Here is a 23,236-nt window from a genome sequence, read left to right as displayed (position 1 = left end):
TGTTGGTAGTCTTCAGACTTCATAATGCCATGCACACGGTCAAGCAGTCCAGTGCCAGAGGCAGCAAAGCAACCCCAAAACATCAGGAAACCTCCGCCATGTTTGACTGTAGGGACCGTGTTCTTTTCTTTGAATGCCTCTTTTTTTTTCCTGTACACTCTATGTTGATGCTTTTTCCCAAAAAGCTCTACTTTTGTCTCATCTGACCAGAGAACATTCTTCCAAAACGTTTTAGGCTTTCTCAGGTAAGTTTTGGCAAACTCCAGCCTGGCTTTTTTATGTCTCGGGGTAAGAAGTGGGGTCTTCCTGGGTATCCTACCATACAGTCCCTTTTCATTCAGACGCCGACGGATAGTACGGGTTGACACTGTTGCACCCTCGGACTGCAGGGCAGCTTGAACTTGTTTGGATGTTAGTCGAGGTTCTTTATCCACCATCCGCACAATCTTGCGTTGAAATCTCTCGTCAATTTTTCTTTTCCGTCCACATCTAGGGAGGTTAGCCACAGTGCCATGGGCTTTAAACTTCTTGATGACACTGCGCACGGAAGACAGGAACATTCAGGTCTTTGGAGATGGATTTGTAGCCTTGAGATTGCTCATGCTTCCTCACAATTTGGTTTCTCAAGTCCTCAGACAGTTCTTTGGTCTTCTTTCTTTTCTCCATGCTCAATGTGGTACACACAAGGACACAGGACAGAGGTTGAGTCAACTTTAATCCATGTTAACTGGCTGCAAGTGTGATTTAGTTATTGCCAACACCTGTTAGGTGCCACAGGTAAGTTACAGGTGCTGTTAATTACACGAATTAGAGAAGCATCACATGATTTTTCAAACAGTGCCAATACTTTTGTCCACCCCCTTTTTTAGGTTTGGTGTGGAATTGTATCCAATTTGGCTTTAGGACAATTCTTTTTGTGTTTTTTCATTGAAGACAAATTAAATGAAGATAATAATACCAAAGAATTTGTGATTGCAATCATTTTCAGGAAGAAACTGAGTATTATCTGACAGAATTGCAGGGGTGCCAATACTTTTGGCCAGCACTGTACTAATGTGCCACAAACAGGAAGTTGATATCACCAACCATTCCCATTTAATTTAGGTGTATCCATATAAATGGCCCACCCTGTATTGAGCTTCGTCATCTTGGTCACTGCTTATGCAGAGCGCAGCGGCTGATGACATATTCATCGTGACTTCTGCGCTCTATATGGGCAGCAACAGAAAAGACAAAGCGCAGTATTTATGAATTGAGCTTTGTCATCTTGGTCATTGCCTATGCAAAGCACAGCAGCCAATGACAAGCTAATCTTGATTGCAGCACTCTGTATAGGCAGCAGCAGAAATGACAAAAGCTCGCTATAATGATTAGAGCTTTGTCATCTTGATCACTGCCTATGCAGAGTGCAACAGTTGATAACAAACTCATCTTGACTGCTGAGCTCTGCATAAGCTGTGACAGAGATGACAGATGAATAACCAATGAAAGGAGAAAGTATGAAATCACCTGCAGTGCATGATTCAGTATTGTCTAACCCACACTACAACACTGGATATACTGTATTTTCCTGCTGACCGAACTTATACTTCCGATAAAGCCCAATGATACGGTGTGAATAGAGACTACGGTAATAACAATCAACTCATCTTTATCAAATTTCTTACAATATGACAATTAAGTAGCAATGTATACATGGTACTTAATGAGCTGTGTATACAGCAGTACTATATAACCATATAATTTATGGGTACTGTATGTCAGCATTATTTATAATCACATTTATTACATGGAAGCTTTATATTGTTTCACTTTAATGAATTATGTGGTGCCATTATCTATTTGCACTGTATGATGGTATTATTGTATTGTAGTCTATGGTAACAGTGTGTGTATCATAAATGACGGCACTGTGTGTACATGATGGCAGCATTATGATTATTGGCCAAGGGCAAATATTTTAATTTTAATATTTTATAATGAATATATAATTTGGTATTTTTGCTTAGTATTTGTCCTAAATATGGATATAAACACTCCCTATACCATGGGCTGAGACAGGATAAATGATGCATACGTGGTTGCAGTAAGATCATTTCTTACCCTCTCATGACCTCAAAATTTCCAAGAGGGCATAAAAGTCAGTAAAATCACAATATAGCAGCACTATGTATGCAAATATAGGGCAAAAGTAATTTTTAAGTAATATAATATTGTGTATATAGTGTAGCAGTGGTATTTACAGTATGTGTAACGCATAGCAGCATTATTTATGCATATATAGGGCAACAGCATTTTTTTTAAGTAATATAATATTGTGTGTATAGCGTAGCAGTATGACATAGCAGCACTATTTATGCATATATGGAGCAACAGTATTTTTTGGGGTAATAAAATATTGTGTATTTAGCAGTCTTATTTACAGTTGGATGATAGCATAGTACCATTATTTATGTATATATGGTGCAACAGTATATTTTTAAGCAATGTAATATTGTGTATATAGCGTAGCAGTGGTATTTACCGTATGTGCATGGCATAGTAGCACTATTTATGCATATATGGCACAGGTTTTTTTTTGCTAGGTAATGTAATATTGTGCATACAGTATAGCAGTGGTATTTACATTTGGTATATAGCATAGCAGCATTATTTATGCATGTATACGGCAACAGTATTTTTTAAAGCAATGTAATATTGTGCATATAGCGTAGCAGTAGTAGTTACAGTATGTGCATGGCATAGCAGCACTATCTATACATATATGGGGCAAGTTTTTGGCTTGGTAATGTAATATTGTGTATACAGAATAGCAGTGGTATTTACATTTAGTCTATAGCATAGCAGCATTATTTACTCATGTATAGGGCAACAGTATTTTTTAAATAATGTAATATTGTGTATACAGCATAGCAGTAGTATTTACTGTATGCGTATGGCAGAACAGCATTATTTATGCTTACATGGAGCAATAGCATTTTTTAGGTAAAGTAATATTGTGTAAAGTATAACAATGGTGTTTACAGTATGTGTATAGCATAGCAGCACTATTTATGTGCATAAAATGGCGGTACTATACGTGTACAGCACAGGAAAGATTATTCTGTACAAAAATCAGGAGGGGATAGCAATTAAAAATTTTGTCTAAGGGGTAGAAAAGCTAGATTTGTCCCTAACTCCCCCCCTCTGACCTTGTCGGTAAATACTGCTGCCAGACCTTTTATAAGGAGTCAGAGTCCCTATGCAACAGGTTGCACCTTTAGACCACTACTCTAGACCACCAGGACTATTACAGGGACACATCACTAACCACCTTATGTAAAAGTTTGTGCTGTACATAGGAAAAGTTGGCAAAAGAGGGTATAATTCTGGGCGTCAACGCATTTAACGATCCTTCTTTGCCCATGGCTTTCCTTTTCGGATTGTTATGCAAGCATTAGGGAACACGCAGAAGGCAGCGTGAAGTCTCTCGGTGAAGGTGGCAGAGAAGCTAAACAAGTGTCTGAATTGATCGCTGAGCTGATAAAAAGATATCAGTCCTGATTCATAGTTCACATAGACCCCGAGCAGCTTGACGGGAGAGTTCACAGTCACTTCTTGCCTCGTGTTATTATGGAGAGCAGAAAGGCGTTGGCGGTACTCCAGACCCCACGACTTGTCGTTATATCCTATGTAGGCGTCACTGCTCAGCGTTTTCCGGCCCATGCTATGGTAAGCCACTCCGACAATCCATTCCTCGGCTTTACTGACATCCACTTTCCAATAATGCTGCGTTGAAAAGCTACTGGTGCTCAAGATCTGGCAGACTGTAAAGCGCTCCGGCCCTTCTGGACGCCCCTGATGGCCGCTGATATTAGAGGCGGATCTGCAGTCAGGCGATACGTGTATATCCTTACAGGCGGTTTTTACATCCAGGACTATGTCCAAAGTCTTTGGCTCGGGCATTCTTTGAATTAATTCAGAGAACATATGAACCACCCCGGACAAGCACCTCTTAAAAGCCAAACTGATGGGCGTTTCATCCCAAAAAATCGCAACGCTGTCACTTTGCAGGTTCCTGTCCTCTATTTCAGGCTCCAGAAGTGACGTCACTAGAGGACCGCCCCCGAGGAGCAGCTCCTGCGTCTTGTGTATCCTCCTGGACAGCTCGTGCTTCCTTATCTCCAGCTCCTCCATGAATTTGGAGACCTGCACCAGCGCGTGCTCCTTCTTCCTAGAAATTTCCCCCAAAACAATCTTCTGGGATCTCCTGATATCTTTTTTTATCATGGTAAAAAATGTGTTCAAGACGATTTCCAAAGCCTGTGAGCTTTCGTGAATTTTACTTTTCTGTTCGTTGAGGCCATGAAGCCTCTTTTCGGTGTCTTCTTGCTTCCTGTTAAGGTCCAAGAGAGAACGTTGTAGTTTGTTGTGAGAAGCCTTTTGTAGATGGAGAATTATGTTTCGCAGCTTCAGGTTTCGCAGCGGGGCAGGACGTTGGAGAAACACCGTATTGCACTCGGGACATTTAAAGTCTGTAGATCTATTGGGAATATCCAGGGCAAGATTAATGCACTCCTGGCAGAAATTGTGCCCACAGTTCAGCATCACGGGATCATTATAGAGGTCCAGACAGATGGGGCAGATCAGCTCGGCGCTCAGCGACTCCATTGCGGCAAGAATAAAAGCTCGAAAAGCAGATTTCACGGCCACGGCAGATCTCCTGTGCTGCACTCACTCCAGAGGCGTCGACTAGTATTCCCAGGATTCAAGTCACCATGACTCATATTTCCAGTTCTACCAGATAAAAATGAAAGCAAATATGCAGAAGTGACAACGGAGCACAAATACAGTTGTATCTCTGGCTACATTATGTGCACCCCTGACCATCACGGACATCCCAGTCCAAAATCATGGTCATGGGTGTTCAAGAAGTCCGGTCACCTCTCCTGACATGTCTGCTTTTATTAGCAAAGAAATAAGAAATCTAGAACAACTTTTCTTATAAGAGTATGTTCACACATTGTGGATTTCATCAAAACGCTTCTGCAGCAAATCTACACAAAATCTTGTTGCAAATTTCCAGGCAGACTCGCAACTTCCATTGCATGTGACAGCTAGAGCCCCTGATAAGCGCAATGTGGCGAAACCAACATGAAAGTCCTGCTAGGAGCGTAGAAATCGCTATGGAAGATGAGTATGTTATTCTATTTTTTTATTTTTTTTTAAATAATTCTTCACATCTGCATCCGCAGCAGATCAGTCACAAATTCGAGCAAATTGTCCTTTTTTTTCTTGCAAAGCCTCTCATGTCTATAGGGAAGATGTGCAAATTGAAAACAAAGCACAAAAAACAGGATGGATTGAGAAATCTGCAAAACAGATCAAATTCTAGACTGAAAATAAAAGTAGCATTTTCCAGGAGGTAGGAGACGATACTACTCAGGGGTCCCGTCCAGAGCCCCGCTCACCTCCTGAAGCAGAAGCGATTACCCCTTAAAAGTGGATCTATCCACAGATTTCTCTAATACAAAGTAATATTAATACATTGTTAATAGATAGATCTCTTAGACCTGATGAGGCTGGTGTACTCACTTTGAAAATACATGTCAGAATGGCTGTAAAATGTATTAAAATGAGCATTTTGTAACTGAAACATGCAACACCACACACTTATGTATTAGGAACCCCCCCAAAAATATATAGAAAACAATGATAGTAGAAAATGTCTTTATTTGACATAATCCTATAAGTAACATAGGAATAGTAGTCATGTTCTCGGTTTCATCCGTCTCCCATCTCTCGGCTCCTGTGGTTAATCCGTAACCAATAGGATACAGATTGTATAGAAAAACTCTGGGATTACAGCTCATCTGGCATCTAACACAGCACCAATCCCATGTGCCGGATTATTGGGGATTGTATGTAGCGGATATTGGATAATGCAGACATAGGAGGTTCTCCGTTTCCGCCATACATCTGCTCAGAGGGTCACATATCGGGGGGTAACTGGAGGTTACTCTGTAATTTCTCCATTAGCAGCAGGCCACTCATGGCAAGACGACGACAGTCTTCATCAGCGTCTGTCTCGGCCACATCTAAAAAAAAAAAATGTACATCCAAGCTAATTTCATAGTTTCCAAACCACTGGCTACCATTTGCATAGAAGTAGAGGTAAATAATAAAAATCTCTCTTTCTGCAGCTGCCACTAGGGGGAGCTTGCTGTATACAGATTTTATTTATAGTTCCTATATGGAGGATGCGCGGACCTTCCAGCACATATCTACACAGTATTGATTGAAAGGAAGCAACAATGCAGGATTAGAGTTGGGCAATGTGATTTGTGCCCCAGTCCAGACCTTTGCGGCAGGAAATTTTCACTTCTGCGCAGGGCAAGCTTTCAGTGGCATCCTGGGGGTGTCTAAAGCTTAATAGACCCCATAAAGTTGTAGTAAGTCCAAGAAGCAGCCAGGATTACCGACGCAGAGGTAAAGACCACCTGTCAAGAAGGATCGGACGGAACGCCTGACCAGGGCAGCACAAGTCAAACCGCTCCTTTCTATTCGGGATGCAATGAGACTTGCCTATGCTTTATGACATTTCTCATCCATCTTACCGGCCAACCAGCATTTCATTTCCAGCACCTCTTCAGACATGTCGGTCATGAGTCGCTCCCAGGGAACACTAAGAAGGATGGTGGAGACACAGAAGAGAAGACCCTGTCTCACAAACCTGGAAAAGAAGACATAAGATAAAGCTGATCACCGTACATGTGTATATACATTCTGTATGGGCACTATATGGACATACTACGCACGTACGGGTCAGTATGAAGGCGAAGGACCCAGACAAACTCCAGCAATGACTTCCCTATCTGAGAAGCAATCTGGGAAAACACAAGAGCAGAATTACTACAGCAGCCCCCCGTATAAAACTATACGAGCAGGATGTCCCTCCTCTCAGTCCACCCGTATCCTCCACACTCATATACACTACCGCAGCATTTAAAGCCAAATGCATCAGGATGCCCAGTGTGTGAACTAGTCGTCCAAGGATCAGGCGATCATCCCCCAGGAGATCAAATGTCACGATGGGCCTTGAAAGAAGTATAAAAAGAATTGTCACAAAAAATAGACCGCTGCAGCCAATCACTTGCCTCATTGGTCATTAGCTAGATGCGCACGTGACTGCTAAGTTTATGACCGATTGTAGCATTGTAGCTAAGTATTGGTAAAGTTGTTTTTAATATTAATATATTAGTTTAAAAAAAAAATAACTGAACATTTAATTGGTGAGATATACCGTATATTCCGGCGTATAAGACGACTTTTGAAGACTGAAAAATCTTCTGTCTAGTCTGGGGTCGTCTTATACGCCGGTAATGCTTTTGAACTTTCAGAAATTGACATGCGGGGATACTCTGGGGGTGTTAATAAGCTGCCGTGGCCGTATCCCTGCCATGTCGGAGTTAATATAAGGTGGAGGGAGTTAAAATACGGCGGCGGTAGGTCCAGACAGTCAGCGCTTCTGTGCTGAAACTGACACATCGCTGCGTATTCCCAGCTCCGGACACAGCGCAGGGCTTCTGTGCCGACAGCTTTCACTTGTCACAGAAGCGCTGCGCTGTGTCCGGAGCAGGGAAGTTCGCATCGCTTCTGTGACAATATATGAAAAGCCGGCAATTCAGCAGCGGCATAAGCCGGCACCCGACAATTTAGAATAGAAAGAATAGAGCTTCACACATAGATTAGATAGATAGAAACATGTCAGTCACATATATATGCAGTACAGTGACAGTGTTGCTTACTGTACTTGTCATTTAGTGTAAAGGATTTATTAAAACAAATAATAGTGTTTTCATGCACCGTCTCTTTAAAAAAGCCGGCCGGCAATTCAGCATCTGTACCCAACAATTTATAACAGAAAGATAGAGCATCACACATAGATTAGATAGATAGAAACATGTCAGTCACATATATATGAAGTACAGTGACAGTGCTGGTTACTGTACTTGTCATCTAGTGTTAAAATAACGGATTTATTTAAAAAAAAATTGGGGTGGGGTTCCCCATAATTTTAGTCTCTAGCGGAGGTTAAGCAGACGGCTGGGGCAGATGTTTGAAGCCTGGGAAGGGGGTAATACCCACGGAGCTTCCCAGACTACTAATATCAGCCCCCAGCTGAATACCTAGCCTTTACTAGCTATTAAAATGGGGGATCCCAAAAAAATGACGTGGGGTCCCCCCTATTTTAATAGCTAGCAAAGGCTAGGTAGACAGCTGGAGGCTGATATTAATAGCCCAGGAAGGGTGCCATGAATATTGGCCCCCTCCCAGGCTAGAAACACCAGCAGTCAGCCGCCCCAGAAATGGCGCATCCATAGGATGCGCCAATTCTGGCACTTAGCCTCGCTCTTCCCACAGCCCTGTAGCGGTGGCAGTGGGGTAATAGGGCTGGGGTTGATGTCAGCTTATAATGCCAGCTGACATCAAGCCCAGGTTAGTAATGGAGAGGCGTCTATAAGACACCCCCATTACTAACCCCATAGTCAAAGTTAAAAAAAACACAAACACCCAGAATAAAGTCCTTTAATTGAAATAAACACACAATTCTTTATTGTTCTAAATTAAACCATACTTACCATCACGCCCATTCCAGCTGAAGCCAACGATCTCCTGCAATAAAAGTAAAATAATAAAGCAACCTCATCCTTACCTCTCCATGGTTCCCAGGACCGATCCAGCTCTGCTACATTCACATGACAGGCTGGACCGCAGCAGAACGCTGCCATCCAGCCTGTCATCCCTCAGACACTGAGAAGCGCAGGCATGCTTGCGCTCCTCAGTGTCTGGCTGTGACGGCATCCAGATGAGCCGACAATGAACTCAGCTCACCTCCTGGACGTCCGTCACTGACAGCGTGGGAAACTTCTACTGTGCATGCGGGGAGCAGGAGAATTTTCCCACGCTGTCAGTGACGTGCATGAGGTGAGCCGAGTTCATTGGACATGATCTCGGCTCATCTGGATGCAGTCACAGCCAGACACTGAGGAGCGCAAGCACGCCTGCGCTTCTCAGTGTCTGCGGGATGACAGGCTGGATGGCAGCGTTCTGCTGCGGTCCAGCCTGTCATGTGAATGTAGCAGAGCTGGATCGGTCCTGGGAACCATGGAGAGGTAAGGATGAGGTTGCTTTATTATTTTACTTTTATTGCAGGAGATCGTTGGCTTCAGCTGGAATGGGCGTGACTGTAAGTATGGTTTAATTTAGAACATTAAAAAATTGTGTCTTTATTTCAATTAAAGGACTTTATTCTGGGTGTTTGTGTTTTTTTTAATTACTTTACTAGAAATTCATGGCGGTCATGTCTAATATTGGCGTGACCCCATGAATTTCGGGCTTAGGGCCAGCTGATAATGCCAAGCTGGCCTTAACCCCTTTATTACCCAGTGAGCCACCGCACCAGGGCCCTGGATGAGTAGGGTACAGCGCCAGAAGATGGCGCTTCTATGAACGCGCCATTTTCTGGGGCGGCTGCGGACTGCAATTTGCAGCGGGGGTGGCCCAGAAATCTTGGGTCTCCCTGCGCTGCAGATTCCAGCCCCCAGCTGCCTAGTTGTACCTGGCTGGACACAAAAATAGGGCGAAGCCCCACGTCTTTTTTTTTTTAATTATTTCATGAAATAATTAAAAAAAAAAGGGCTTCCCTATATTGTTGTGTCCGGCCAGGTACAAATAGGCAGCTGGTGGTTGGAGGCAGCCCTTTCCTGCCTGCTGTACCTGGCTGGACACAAAAATATGGCGAAGCCCACGTCAACATTTTTGGGAAAAATTAATTACAAAATTAATAATAATTTAGGGACTGCATCTTTATTAACCCCTCAATTGTCATTTAGTGTTAAAATAAAGGATTTTTTAAAAAGAAAATTGGCGTGGGATCAACCATCATTATAGTCTCTAGCGGAGGTTAAGCAGACAGCTGGGGCAGATGTTTGAAGTCTGGGAAGGGGGTAATACCCACGGAGCTTCCCAGACTACTAATATCAGCCCCCAGCTGAATACCTAGCCTTTACTAGCTATTAGAATGGGGGACCCCCCCAAAAAATGACGTGGGGTCCTCCCTATTTTAACCCCTTAAGCCCCGCGGGTGGTTTGCACGTTAATGACCGGGCCAATTTTTACAATTCTGACCACTGTCACTTTATGAGGTAATTACTCTGGAACGCTTCAAGGGATCCCCCTGATTCTGAGATTGTTTTTTCGTGACATATTGTACTTCATGATTGTGGAAAAATTTCTTCGATATCACTTGCGTTTATTTGTGAAAAAAATGGAAATTTGGCGAAAATTTTGAAAATTTTGCCATTTTCAAAATTTGAATTTTTAAGCCCTGAAATCAGAGCGATATGTCACACAAAAGAGTTAATAAATAACATTTCCCACATGTCTACTTTACATCAGCACAATTTTGGAACCAAAATTTTTTTTTGTTAGGGAGCTATAAGGGTTAAAAGTTGACCAGCGATTTCTCATTTTTCCAACAAAATTTACAAAACCATTTTTTTAGGGACCACATCACATTTGAAGTCACTTTGAGAGGTCTTTATGACAGAAAATACCCAAAAGTGACATCATTCTAAAAACTGCACCCCTCATGGTGCTCAAAACCACATTCAAGAACTTTATTAACCCTTCAGGTGCTTCACAGGAATTTTTTGAATGTGGAAGAAAAAAATGAACATTTAACTTTTTTCACAAAAATGTTACTTTAGACCCAATTTTTTTTATTTTCACAGGGGTAACAAGAAAAAATGGACCCCAAAATTTGTTGTGCAATTTCCCCTGGGCACGCAGATACCCAATATTTGGGGAAAAAATACTGTTTGGGCGCACGGCAGGGCTCGGAAGGGAAGGAGCGCCATTTGACTTTTTGATTGTAAAATTTGCTTGAATAATTAGCGGACGCCATGTTGTGTTTGGAGAGCCCATGTGTGCCCAAACTTTGGAGCTCCCCCACAAGTGACCCCATTTTGGAAACTAGACCCCCCAAGGCACCTTTCTAGATGCATAGTGAGCACTTGGAACCCCCAGGTGCTTCACAAATTGATTCGTAATAATGAAAAAGTGAAAAAAAAAACACTTTTTCATTTTTATGAATCAATTTGTGAAGCACCTGGGGTTCCAAGTGCTCACTATGCATCTAGATAGGTGCCTTGGGGGGTCTAGTTTCCAAAATGGGGTCACTTGTGGGGGAGCTCCAAAGTTTGGGCACACAGGGACTCTCCAAATGCAACATGATATCCGCTAACAATTTGAGCCGACAATTTGTTAGCGGATATCATGTTGCATTTGGAGAGTCCCTGTGTGCCCAAACATTGGAGCTCCCCCCACAAGTGACCCCATTTTGGAAACTAGACCCCCCAAGGCACCTATCTAGATTCATAGTGAGCACTTGGAACCCCAGGTGCTTCACAAATTGATTCATAAAAATGAAAAAGTGTTTTTTTTTTCACTTTTTCATTTTTACGAATCAATTTGTGAAGCACCTGGGAGTTCCAAGTGCTCACTATGCATCTAGAAAGGTGCCTTGGGGGGTCTAGTTTCCAAAATGGGGTCACTTGTGGGGGAGCTCCAAAGTTTGGGCACAGAGGGGCTCTCCAAACGCAATGTGGTGTCCGCTAACAATTTGAGCCGATTTTCCATTCAATTTGTTAGCGGATACCATGTTGCATTTAGAGAGTCCCTGTGTGCCCAAACATTGGAGCTCCCCCACAAGTGACCCCATTTTGGAAACTAGACCCCCCAAGGCACCTATCTAGATTCATAGTGAGCACTTGGAACCCCAGGTGCTTCACAAATTGATTCGTAAAAATGAAAAAGTGTTTTATTTTCACTTTTTCATTTTTACGAATCAATTTGTGAAGCACCTGGGGGTTCTAAGTGCTCACTATGCATCTAGATAGGTGCCTTGGGGGGTCTAGTTTCCAAAATGGGGTCACTTGTGGGGGAGCTCCAATGTTTGGGCACACAGGGGCTCTCCAAACGCAACATGGCGTCCGCTAACAATTTGAGCCGATTTTCCATTCAATTTGTTAGCGGACACCATGTCGCGTTTGGAGAGCCCGTGATGTGCCTAAACAGTGGAGCTCCCCCACAAGTGTCCCCATTTTGGAAACTATACCCCTCAAGGATTTTATTAAGGTGTATAGTGAACATTTTGAACCCAGAGGTACGGCACATTATTTGTTTACATTAGGTCATCATATTGAATAAGTTGTCATTATTCTTGAGCGCAAGTGCTCGCTACTTGAGTTTGCATCGGGTACTCAGGTATGCACCATGTACAGCGTGTGCTTGAGTGACATGCTCGAGTCCCTGCTCCGCATGTTTCACGGTTATTAGACACCCAAAAAAAAACATGCGGGGATCGCTCGTGCATGGCAGGCAATCCCCGTAAAGTTTTTTGGCCGCGAAGCATATGGGGCAGAGACTCGAGCATGTCACTCAAATACCCACGATACTCAATGCATACCAGAGCACCCGATGCAAACTCAAGTAGCGAGCACTTGCTCTCAACACTAGTCGCCATATCGTCATCTTTTTTTCTTACTTTTGAAAAAAATCCCAACCCCAGCCCTAACCCTAGCACAACCCTAGCCCCAGCACAACCCTAGCCCCAGCACAACCCTAGCCCCAGCACAACCCTAGCCCCAAACCCAGCCCTAACCCTAGCCCAATCCTAACCCAAGAGTTTATTTTTGACGCCGTTCCTTGTGCGGTATAAGTGATTAGACGACTTTATTCTTCGGGTCGGTGTGATTACAGCAATGCCAGAATCATATGGGGTTTTTATGACTGACAGCTGTCACACACTAAAAGACGCATTTTTTGTAAAATCTAGTTTTTGCATCGCCATATTTTGAGAGCTATAATTTTTCCAGATTTTGGCAGACAGTCATGTGACGGCTCGTTTTTTGCGGGATGACTTGACGTTGTTATTGGTGCCATTTTCAGGCACGTGACATTTTTTGATCGCTTTCTATTCCGATTTTTGGGAGGCAGAATAAACAAAAACCAACAATTCAGGAATTGTTTTTTTTATTTTTTTTTTATTCTGTTCCGCGTGTGGTAAAATTGATGAGGCAGCTTTACTCTTCGGGTCAGTATGTTTACAGCGGTACCACATTTGTATAATTTTTCTATGTTTTGGCGCTTATACACAATAAAAGCTATTTTATAGAAAAAAATATTTTTTAGTATCGCTTTATTCTGAGAGCTATAACTTTTTTATTTTTCGGCTGATGGAGCTATATGGCGGCTTGTATTTTGCGGGACGAGATGACGTTTTCAGCGGTATCATTTTTATTTATATGCGTCTTTTTGATCGCGTGTTATTCCACTTTTTGTTTGGCGGTATGGTGATAAAGCATTGTTTTTTGCTTGTTTTTTTTTTTTTTTTTTTTTACCGTGTTCACTGAAGGGGTTAACTAGTGGGACAGTTTTATAGGTCAGGTTGTTCCGGACGCGGCGATACCAAATATGTGTACTTTTATTGTTTTTTTTTTATTTTTTTTTATAATAATATTTATTGATGGGTACATTATATTTTTATTTTTGGTGTATTATTTTTTTTATTTTTTTATAATATTTTTGCACATTTTTTTATTTTATTTTTTCCACTTTCACACAGTTTATCCACTTTATTACTTTGTCCCACTCTGGGACTTTCACTTTTTTTTTCTGATCGCCTGCATGGCACAGGAATGGAGCACTATCCCTATGCCATGAAGGCTGTCAGAAGTGCACAGTGTGAAGATTGCTTGGAGATGCACTGCGCATGTCCAAGCAATCTTCCTGCTCTCTGGTGACCCGGATGTTGTCATGACGACATCGGGTTGTCATGGCAACACCCGGGAAGCCTTTGCAGACTGCGCTGGAAGCCGGAAGAGGAGGTGAGTATCGCCGATCACCTCCCCTTGCCTCCGCAATGCTGCGATCGACTTCGATCGCAGCATCGCGGGGGTTAATGTGCTGGGAGCGGTGCGTGACCGCTCCCTGCACATAGTACCGGGTGTCAGCTGTGACAATCAGCTGACACCCGGCGGCGATCGCGCCCGCACAGCCTGTGTGCGCGCGCGATCGCGATGACGTACTAATACGGGTCTGGCTCTTAAGTCCCAGGGCACAGACGCGTATTAGTATGTCAGATGTTATTAAGGGGTTAATATGTTTATGAGTGACAGTTTTCCTGCTATATACCTGCATGTCATAAGAATTTAAATTAAAAAAGGACCATGTTAAATTCAAATCTGTTTTTTTTTTATTTTTACCGGTGTTTGGTATGCGTTGGAAAAGGGGTAGTCTTATACGGTGAATATATCCTAAACTCTATATTTTAACAGGAAAGTAGGGGGGTCGTCTTATACACCAGGTCGTCTTATACGCCGGAATATACGGTATGTATAACTAAATGGAAAAAATGAGGCAGCACTCTAAATATATATATATTAAAAATATAAAAATATATATATATTTTAATACATTTTATAAATAAATGTATACATATATATATATGCACATATATATATACAGACCAAAAGTTTGGACACACCTTCTCATTTAAAGATTTTTCTGTATTTTCATGACTATGAAAATTGTACATTCACACTGAAGGCATCAAAACTATGAATTAACACATGTGGAATTATATACTTAACAAAAAAGTGTGAAACAACTGAAAATATGTCTTATATTCTAGGTTCTTCAAAGTAGCCACCTTTTGCTTTGATGACTGCTTTTCACACTCTTGGCATTCTCTTGATGAGCTTCAAGAGGTAGTCACCGGAAATGATTTTCACTTCACAGGTGTGCCCTGTCAGGTTTAATAAGTGGGATTTCTTGCCTTATAAATGGGGTTGGGACCATCAGTTGTGTTGGGCAGAAGTCAGGTGGATACACAGCTGATAGTCCTACTGAATAGACTGTTAGAATTTGTATTATGGCAAGAAAAAAGCAGCTAAGTAAAGAAAAACGAGTGCCCATCATTACTTTAAGAAATGAAGGTCAGTCAGTGCGAAAAATTGGGCAAACTTTGAAAGTGTCCCCAAGTGCAGTTGCAAAAACCATCAAGCGGTACAAAGAAACTGGCTCACATGAGGACCGCCCCAGGAAAGGAAGACCAAGAGTCACCTCTGCTTCTGAGGATAAGTTTATCCGAGTCACCAGCCTCAGACTTGTTTGGGCTAAAGAACACAAGGAATGGACATTAGACCAGTGGAAATCTGTGCTTTGGTCTGATGAGTCCAAATTTGAGATCTTTGGTTCCAACCACCGTGTCTTTGTGCGACGCAGAAAAGGTGAACGGATGGACTCTACATGCCTGGTTCCCACCGTGAAGCATGGAGGAGGAGGTGTGATGGTGTGGGGGTGCTTTGCTGGTGACACTGTTGAGGATTTATTCAAAATTGAAGGCATACTGAACCAGCATGGCTACCACAGCATCTTGCAGCGGCATGCTATTCCATCCGGTTTGCGTTTAGTTGGACCATCATTTATTTTTCAACAGGACAATGACCCCAAACACACCTCCAGGCTGTGTAAGGGCTATTTGACCAAGAAGGAGAGTGATGGGGTGCTACGCCATATGACCTGGCCTCCACAGTCACCAGACCTGAACCCAATCGAGATGGTTTGGGGTGAGCTGGACCGCAGAGTGAAGGCAAAAGGGCCAACAAGTGCTAAGCATCTCTGGGAACTCCTTCAAGATTGTTGGAAGACCATTTCCGGTGACTACCTCTTGAAGCTCATCAAGAGAATGCCAAGAGTGTGCAAAGCAGTCATCAAAGCAAAAGGTGGCTACTTTGAAGAACCTAGAATATAAGACATATTTTCAGTTGTTTCACACTTTTTTGTTAAGTATATAATTCCACATGTGTTAATTCATAGTTTTGATGCCTTCAGTGTGAATGTACAATTTTCATAGTCAAGAAAATACAGAAAAATCTTTAAATGTTGTGTGTCCAAACTTTTGGTCTGTACTGTAGATATATATATATATATATATATATATATATATATATATATATATATATATATATATATATATATATATATATATAGATATAGATATATATATACACACACATACACACACACATACACATACACTGTATATATAATTCTTTTTTTGTGCAGGCACTGGTGATGACTGTAGATTGTGGGGGTCTGAGTCATTGATTGCCCAAAAGACATCTGAGAAGTGTGCGGCTCGGGTGACAAGAGGGCACAGCTCCACATCAAACATGGCTCAAGGAAAAAGTAGCCACCAATCAAATTGCAGATCTTATTTTACGAGACCGTAAAGAATCAATGTGATTGGCTGCAGTGGTAATTAAACAACTTTTTCCTTGTATCAGTTTTCTTACTCACCTGACTAACACGTTTGTCACTGGACCAAATTTAATTATTAAAAGTGGAAAAATGAAGAAACATAAAATGTACATGGATAACTTACCTGTCATAATTCTGTATAAGTGGAAAGAAGAAGTGCCCTACAACTACATGAAATCTGTTTGCTGTGGATCCTTGAGTGGTACTTGTTTGACCCTAAAATGAAAATAGAGACAGACCAAAAGATTACACTACCCAACACTCAGTTATAAGCCTTTTTCTGCAGCCACCATTAAAGGACACTGCATGCATACAAAGATTAAAGATAAGATTCTGTCTGTCTGTAGTCACCACTAGGGGGAGCTCTCTGCATAGAGATACATGATATGATTTTGTCAGTCTGCAGCCACCACTAGGGGGAGCTCTGTGCAAACAGAGATTCAGTTTAAGATTATGTCTGTTTGCAGCCAACCCTAAGGGGAGCTCTGTGCATACAGAGATACATGATATGATTCTGTCGGTCTGCTGTCACCATTAGGGGGAGCTCTCTGCATACATAGATAAAGGATAAGATTCTGTCTGCAGCCACCAGTAGGGGGAGCTCTCTGTATACAGATTCAGGATAAGATTCTGTCTGCAGCCACCACTAGGGGCAGCTCTCTGCATACAGAGATTCAGGATAAGATTCTGTCTGCAGTCACCACTAGGGGGAGCTCTCTGCATACAGAGATACATGATACGATTCTGTCTGTCTGCAGCCAACCCTAAGGGGAGCTCTCTCCATACAGAGATACATGATACGATTCTGTTGGTCTGCTGTCACCATTAGGGAGAGCTCTCTGCATACAGAAATTCAGGATAAGATTCTGTCGGCAGCCACCACTATGGGGAGCTCTCTGCATACAGAGATTCAGAATAAGATTCTGTCTGCAGCCACCACCAGGGGGAGCTGTTTGCATACAGAGATAGAGGATAATTATACCATACAATATTTATGTTGTATCCACCTTGGCAAAGCGTCTGGTCTTGTTTGCAATCCTCTCTTCTACAAGTTTCCTCCAGTCCACGGATGCGTCATCTTTAACATTCCCTTGTGGGCTACCTGAAGGCCGGCTATTGCCTGTCACTGCCTCTGGGGCCTCCGCCAGCTCCTTAGCTGCAGCCACTAAAACCTGATGATGGAGGAGAAGCCTCTCTATAAATGATGTCTACATCACCAAATGTCGTTATTGGTTAAAGGATAAGTCTACCTTGCCAACCAATTTCTTTTGCATTGTCACTAAGCATTTAAAATATCATAAAACTTTGCAAATTAAAGTCTACTATGGTTTTGAGCGCACAGCCCCTATGCAGATCCATGTGTCTCCATGATAAACTACATTACATCCATCCTGCAGTCATACTGCCCGTCATCTGTAGGGAACAAATGGAAGAGAGCGTGACTGCAGGATCTGACAACGCAGGCGTTTGTTTGTAGTCTGTCACCATGGAGACACATCGGACTGTAAAGGAGCTGCAGACACAGAAAAATATAGGACGTACGTACATCCAATATATCCATCCGCTGTCGCAGGCTGTAGTTTAAGGAGTAGAATTCTCCGGTGAGAAACTGAGACACCTGAAGAGAAGAAAAAAAAAGCGGAAGGTTTAGTTGTGCTGTTCACACAGGTTGGATGGACGGTAAATGTCAGAGGAATCGATATGATTTTGATGCAATTTTTGCACCAAAATCTGCACCGTGTGGATAAAAGTCCAAGATGTGAATAGCCCTTTAATTATATACTCTTAACCCTTTCTTTGCCGGGCAACTTTCCATTTTTGTACATTCATTTTTTTACTCCCCTTCTTTTTGTAAGACAAGGTTGATTGAAACCACCATTTTCTGGGGGGGGACTTCCCTTTCACGATGTTCATTGTGCAGTGAAAATGATCCGGAAATATGATTTTACAGGTCGGTATGATTATGGAAATACCTAACTTGTATAGTACATATATATATATACACACACATATATATACACAGACATACACACACACACTGCTCAAAAACATAAAGGGAACACTGAAATAACCCATCCTAGATCTGAATGAATGAAATATTCTCATTGAATACTTTGTTCTGTACAAAGTTGAATGTGCTGACAACAAAATCACACAAAAATCATCAATGGAAATCACATTTATTAACCAATGGAGGCCTGGATTTGGAGTCACCCCCAAAATTAAAGTGGAAAAACACACTACAGGCTGATCCAACTTTGATGTAATGTCCTTAAAACAAGTCAAAATGCTGCTCAGTATTGTGTGTGGCCTCCACGTGCCTGTATGACCTCCCTACAACGCCTGGGTATGCTCCTGATGAGGCTCAGTATTGTGTGTGGCCTCCACGTGCCTGTATGACCTCCCTACACCGCCTGGGCATGCTCCTGATGAGGTTGCGGATGGTCTCCTGTGGGATCTCCTCCCAGACCTGGACTAAAGCATCCACCAACTCCTGGACAGTCTGTGGTGCAACGTGACGTTGGTGGATGGAGCGAGACATGATGTCCCAGATGTGCTCAATCGGATTCAGGTTTGGGGAACGGGCGGGTCAGTCCATAGCTTCAATGCCATCATCTTGCAGGAACTGCTGACACACTCCAGCCACATGAGGTCTGGCATTGTCCTGCATTAGGAGGAACCCAGGGCCAACCGCACCAGCATATGGTCTCACAAGAGGTCTGAGGATCTCATCTCGGTACCTAATGGCAGTCAGGCTACCTCTGGCGAGCACATGGAGGGCTGTGCGGCCCTCCAAAGAAATGCCACCCCACACCATTACTGACCCACTGCCAAACCGGTCATGCTGAAGGATGTTGCAGGCAGCAGATCGCTCTCCACGGCATCTCCAGACTCTGTCACGTCTGTCACATGTGCTCAGTATGAACCTGCTTTCATCTGTGAAGAGCACAGGGCGCCAGTGGCGACTTTGCCAATCCTGGAGTTCTGTGGCAAATGCCAAGCGTCCTGCACGGTGTTGGGCTGTGAGCACAACCCCCATCTGTGGACGTCGGGCCCTCGTACCACCCTCATGGAGTCGGTTTCTAACCGTTTGTGCAGACACATGCACATTTGTGGCCTGCTGGAGGTCATTTTGCAAGGCTCTGGCAGTGCTCCTCCTGTTCCTCCTTGCACAAAGGCGGAGGTAGCGGTCCTCCTGCTGGGTTGTTGCCCTCCTACGGCCCCCTCCATGTCTCCTGGTGTACTGGCCTGTCTCCTGGTAGCGCCTCCAGCCTCTGGACACTACGCTGACAGACACAGCAAACCTTCTTGCCACAGCTCGCATTGATGTGCCATCCTGGATGAGCTGCACTACCTGAGCAACTTCTGTGGGTTGTAGAGTCCGTCTCATGCTACCATGAGTGTGAAAGCACAACCAACATTCAAAAGTGACCAAAACATTAGCCAGAAAGCATTGGTACTGAGATGTGGTCTGTGGTCCCCACCTGCAGAACCACTCCTTTATTGAGTGTGTCTTGATAATTGCCAATAATTTCCAGCTATTGTCTATTCCATTTGCACAACAGCATGTGAAATTGATTGTCAATCAGAAGTTTGACTTACTTGGAGTTATATTCTGTTGTTTAAGTGTTCCCTTTATTTTTTGAGCAGTGTGTGTATATATATATATACTAGATGGTGGCCCGATTCTAACGCATCGGGTATTCTAGAATAGGTATGCGGCCGACCGAGCGCAATCAGCAGAGCGGTATTTAAATTTGGCGCCTATATCGCAGATTGGTTACTGCCGGCGGTCGCGACTAATCAGCAGAGCGGGGTTTAAATTTGGCGCCAATAATGCTGATTGTTTGCGGCCGGCGGTCACGACCAATCAGCAGAGCGTTATTTAAATTTGGCGCCAATAATGGTGATTGGTCACGGCCGCGACTAATCAGCAGAGCGGTGTTTAAATTTGTCGCCAATAATGCTGGTTATTCGTGACCGGTAACCGCGACCAATCAGCAGAGCGTTGTTTAAATTTGGCGCCAATCTCGCTGATTGGTCGCGGTGGCCGGCCGTGACCAATCAGCGAGATGTCCGTCAAATTTAAACGCCGCTCTGCTGATTGGTCGCGGTGGCCGGCCGCGACCAATCAGCAGAGCGGCGTTTAAATTTGCCGGACATCTCGCTGATTGGTCACGGCCGGCCACTGCGACCAATCAGCGTCGTATTAGTGTGGGCCCGGGAGCGGCGCTGCTTGTGCGGCTCCGTATTAGCGAGGACCGGGGAGCGGCGCTGCCTGTGCGGCTCCTTCTGCTACGAGAAGCCGGGAGATGAGCGGCTACTCGCAGCAGAAGCATCCCGACCGGCGGCGCCGCTCCCCGGTCCTCCATTCACACTTGCTGTCGGGAGATCAGCGGGCCAAGCCGCTGATCTTCCGACATTAGCCGCATGGAGGTCAGCGGCGCCGGTCGGGGTAGTTGTGCTGCTAGCACCGCTCATCTCCCCGCTGCATCGCCGCTGACCTCCGTCCGGCAGATGAGCCGCTAACAGCCGCCATCTTTTTTCAGAAATCCCGCGGCGCTGATTGGCCGCTGCCGGATCAATGAGCGACACGGGATTTCCTGGACAGACAGACAGACAGGATAAGACAATTTATATATATATACATATATATATATATATATATATATATATATATATATATATATATATATACACACACACACACACATACACAGTGGTGGCCAAAAGTATTGGCACTCCTGCAATTCTGTCAGATAATACTCAGTTTCTTCCTGAAAATGATTGCAATCACAAATTCTTTGGTATTATGATCTTCATTTAATTTTCTTGCAAGGAAAAAAATACAAAAGAGAATGAAGCAAAAATCAAATCATTGATCATTTCACACAAAACTCCAAAAATGGGCCAGACAAAAGTATTGGCACCCTCTGCCTAATACTTGGTTGCACAACCTTTAGCCAAAATAACTGCGAACAACCGCTTCCGGTAACCATCAATGAGTTTCTTACAATGCTCTGCTGGAATTGTAGACCATTCTTCTTTGGCAAACTGCTCCAGGTCCCTGATATTTGAAGGGTGCCTTCTCCAAACTGCCATTTTGAGATCTCTCCACAGGTGTTCTATGGGATTCAGGTCTGGACTCATTGCTGGCCACCTTAGAAGTCTCCAGTGCTTTCTCTAAAACCATTTTATAGTGCTTTTGGAAGTGTGTTTTGGGTCACTGTCCTGCTGGAAGACCCATGACCTCTGAGGGAGACCCAGCTTTCTCACACTGGGCCCTACATTATGCTGCAAAATTTGTTGGTAGTCTTCAGACTTCATAATGCCATGCACACGGTCAAGCAGTCCAGTGCCAGAGGCAGCAAAGCAACCCCAAAACATCAGGGAACCTCCACCATGTTTGACTCTAGGGACCGTGTTCTTTTCTTTGAAGGCCTCTTTTTTTTCCTGTACACTCTATGTTGATGCTTTTTCCCAAAAAGCTCTACCTTTGTCTCATCTGACCAGAGAACATTCTTCCAAAACGTTTTAGGCTTTCTCAGGTAAGTTTTGGCAAACTCCAGCCTGGCTTTTTTATGTCTCGGGGTAAGAAGTGGGGTCTTCCTGGGTATCCTACCATACAGTCCCTTTTCATTCAGACGCCGACGGATAGTACGGGTTGACACTGTTGTACCCTCGGACTGCAGGGCAGCTTGAACTTGTTTGGATGTTAGTCGAGGTTCTTTATCCACCATCCGCACAATCTTGCGTTGAAATCTCTCGTCAATTTTTCATTTCCGTCCACATCTAGGGAGGTTAGCCACAGTGCCATGGGCTTTACACTTCTTGATGACACTGCGCACGGAAGACACAGGAACATTCAGGTCTTTGGAGATGGACTTGTAGCCTTGAGATTGCTCATGCTTCCTCACAATTTGGTTTCTCAAGTCCTCAGACAGTTCTTTGGTCTTCTTTCTTTTCTCCATGCTCAATGTGGTACACACAAGGACACAGGACAGAGGTTGAGTCAACTTTAATCCATGTTAACTGGCTGCAAGTGTGATTTAGTTATTGCCAACACTTGTTAGGTGCCACAGGTAAGTTACAGGTGCTGTTAATTACACGAATTACAGAAGCATCACATTATTTTTCAAACAGTGCCAATACTTTTGTCCACCCCCTTTTTTAGGTTTGGTGTGGAATTGTATCCAATTTGGCTTTAGGACAATTCTTTTTGTGTTTTTTCATTGAAAACAAATTAAATGAAGATAATAATACCAAAGAATTTGTGATTGCAATCATTTTCAGGAAGAAACTGAGTATTATCTGACAGAATTGCAGGGTATTATATATCCCAGCAGAATAGTGAGTGCAGCTCTGGAGTATAATACAGGATGTAACTCAGGATCAGTACAGGATAAGTAATGTAATGTGTGTACACATCGAGTCAATGTATTATGTGGCTTATATCCAGGGCGGTGGAGTCGGTAAGCCAAACCTACGACTCTGACTCCAACTCCGACTCCTCAATTTCCATGATATATATATATGATAAGCGACATAGCAAATCAGAAGACCTATACTACTACATTTCTAAGTGGAGGTATTTGCTAATATTATTCCACCTACCACATATTGGAATAGGAGATGGGAATACCTTTAAATATTGCTGTCATAGATTGACAATGGCTTTTAAAGGGGTTAAACAGAAGCGATCCAGCTTCTCAGGTAGCTGCAGTTAGAGGTGGATGCCGGCTGTATAACACAGCTGACAGGCACCATGTGTGGAGATAGCTCTGTTCCATTAATCAGCACCCGATGTAGGATGTACATCATTTCAAAAAGGGGATTTTCCCCACTATACCAAAGTTTCCCAACTTCA

The 23,236-nt window shown here is 43.3% G+C and overlaps 2 protein-coding genes across 2 annotated transcripts in view; both read right to left on the bottom strand.

Annotated features, from left to right (window-relative positions):
• Positions 1 to 1,554: 1,554 nt before the first annotated feature.
• LOC141161180 (nuclear factor 7, ovary-like) lies at positions 1,555 to 4,743 on the bottom strand. The gene has a single exon (XM_073645954.1). The coding sequence runs from the start codon at positions 4,648 to 4,650 to the stop codon at positions 3,385 to 3,387; it is 1,266 nt and encodes a 421-aa protein (XP_073502055.1). The 5' UTR covers positions 4,651 to 4,743; the 3' UTR covers positions 1,555 to 3,384.
• Positions 4,744 to 5,734: 991 nt separating this feature from the next.
• Positions 5,735 to 23,236, bottom strand: part of TELO2 (telomere maintenance 2) — a 35,856-nt gene continuing 18,354 nt past the window's right edge. The window contains exons 15-21 of the mRNA XM_073645952.1: positions 17,915 to 17,986; positions 17,376 to 17,540; positions 16,493 to 16,584; positions 6,977 to 7,076; positions 6,802 to 6,866; positions 6,597 to 6,712; positions 5,735 to 6,077 (exon numbers count right to left, since the gene is read on the bottom strand). Coding sequence (XP_073502053.1) covers positions 5,971 to 6,077; positions 6,597 to 6,712; positions 6,802 to 6,866; positions 6,977 to 7,076; positions 16,493 to 16,584; positions 17,376 to 17,540; positions 17,915 to 17,986 — 717 coding nt within the window. The 3' untranslated portion in view covers positions 5,735 to 5,970. The remainder of the gene's footprint in view (positions 6,078 to 6,596; positions 6,713 to 6,801; positions 6,867 to 6,976; positions 7,077 to 16,492; positions 16,585 to 17,375; positions 17,541 to 17,914; positions 17,987 to 23,236) is intronic.

Source organism: Phyllobates terribilis, unplaced genomic scaffold (assembly GCF_046119375.1).
Source record: "Phyllobates terribilis strain yellow unplaced genomic scaffold, ASM4611937v1 Scaffold_9__5_contigs__length_417890890, whole genome shotgun sequence".
NCBI classification, from domain to species: Eukaryota; Metazoa; Chordata; class Amphibia; order Anura; family Dendrobatidae; genus Phyllobates; species Phyllobates terribilis.
The sequence above is the reverse complement of the archived record's forward strand: the minus strand, read 5'-3'. Positions and strand labels throughout refer to the sequence as shown.

What these genes read in the sequence shown, in the direction of transcription:
- LOC141161180 (XM_073645954.1), bottom strand. Translation starts at nt 4,650, where the DNA reads ATGGAGTCGCTGAGCGCCGAGCTGATCTGCCCCATCTGTCTGGACCTC.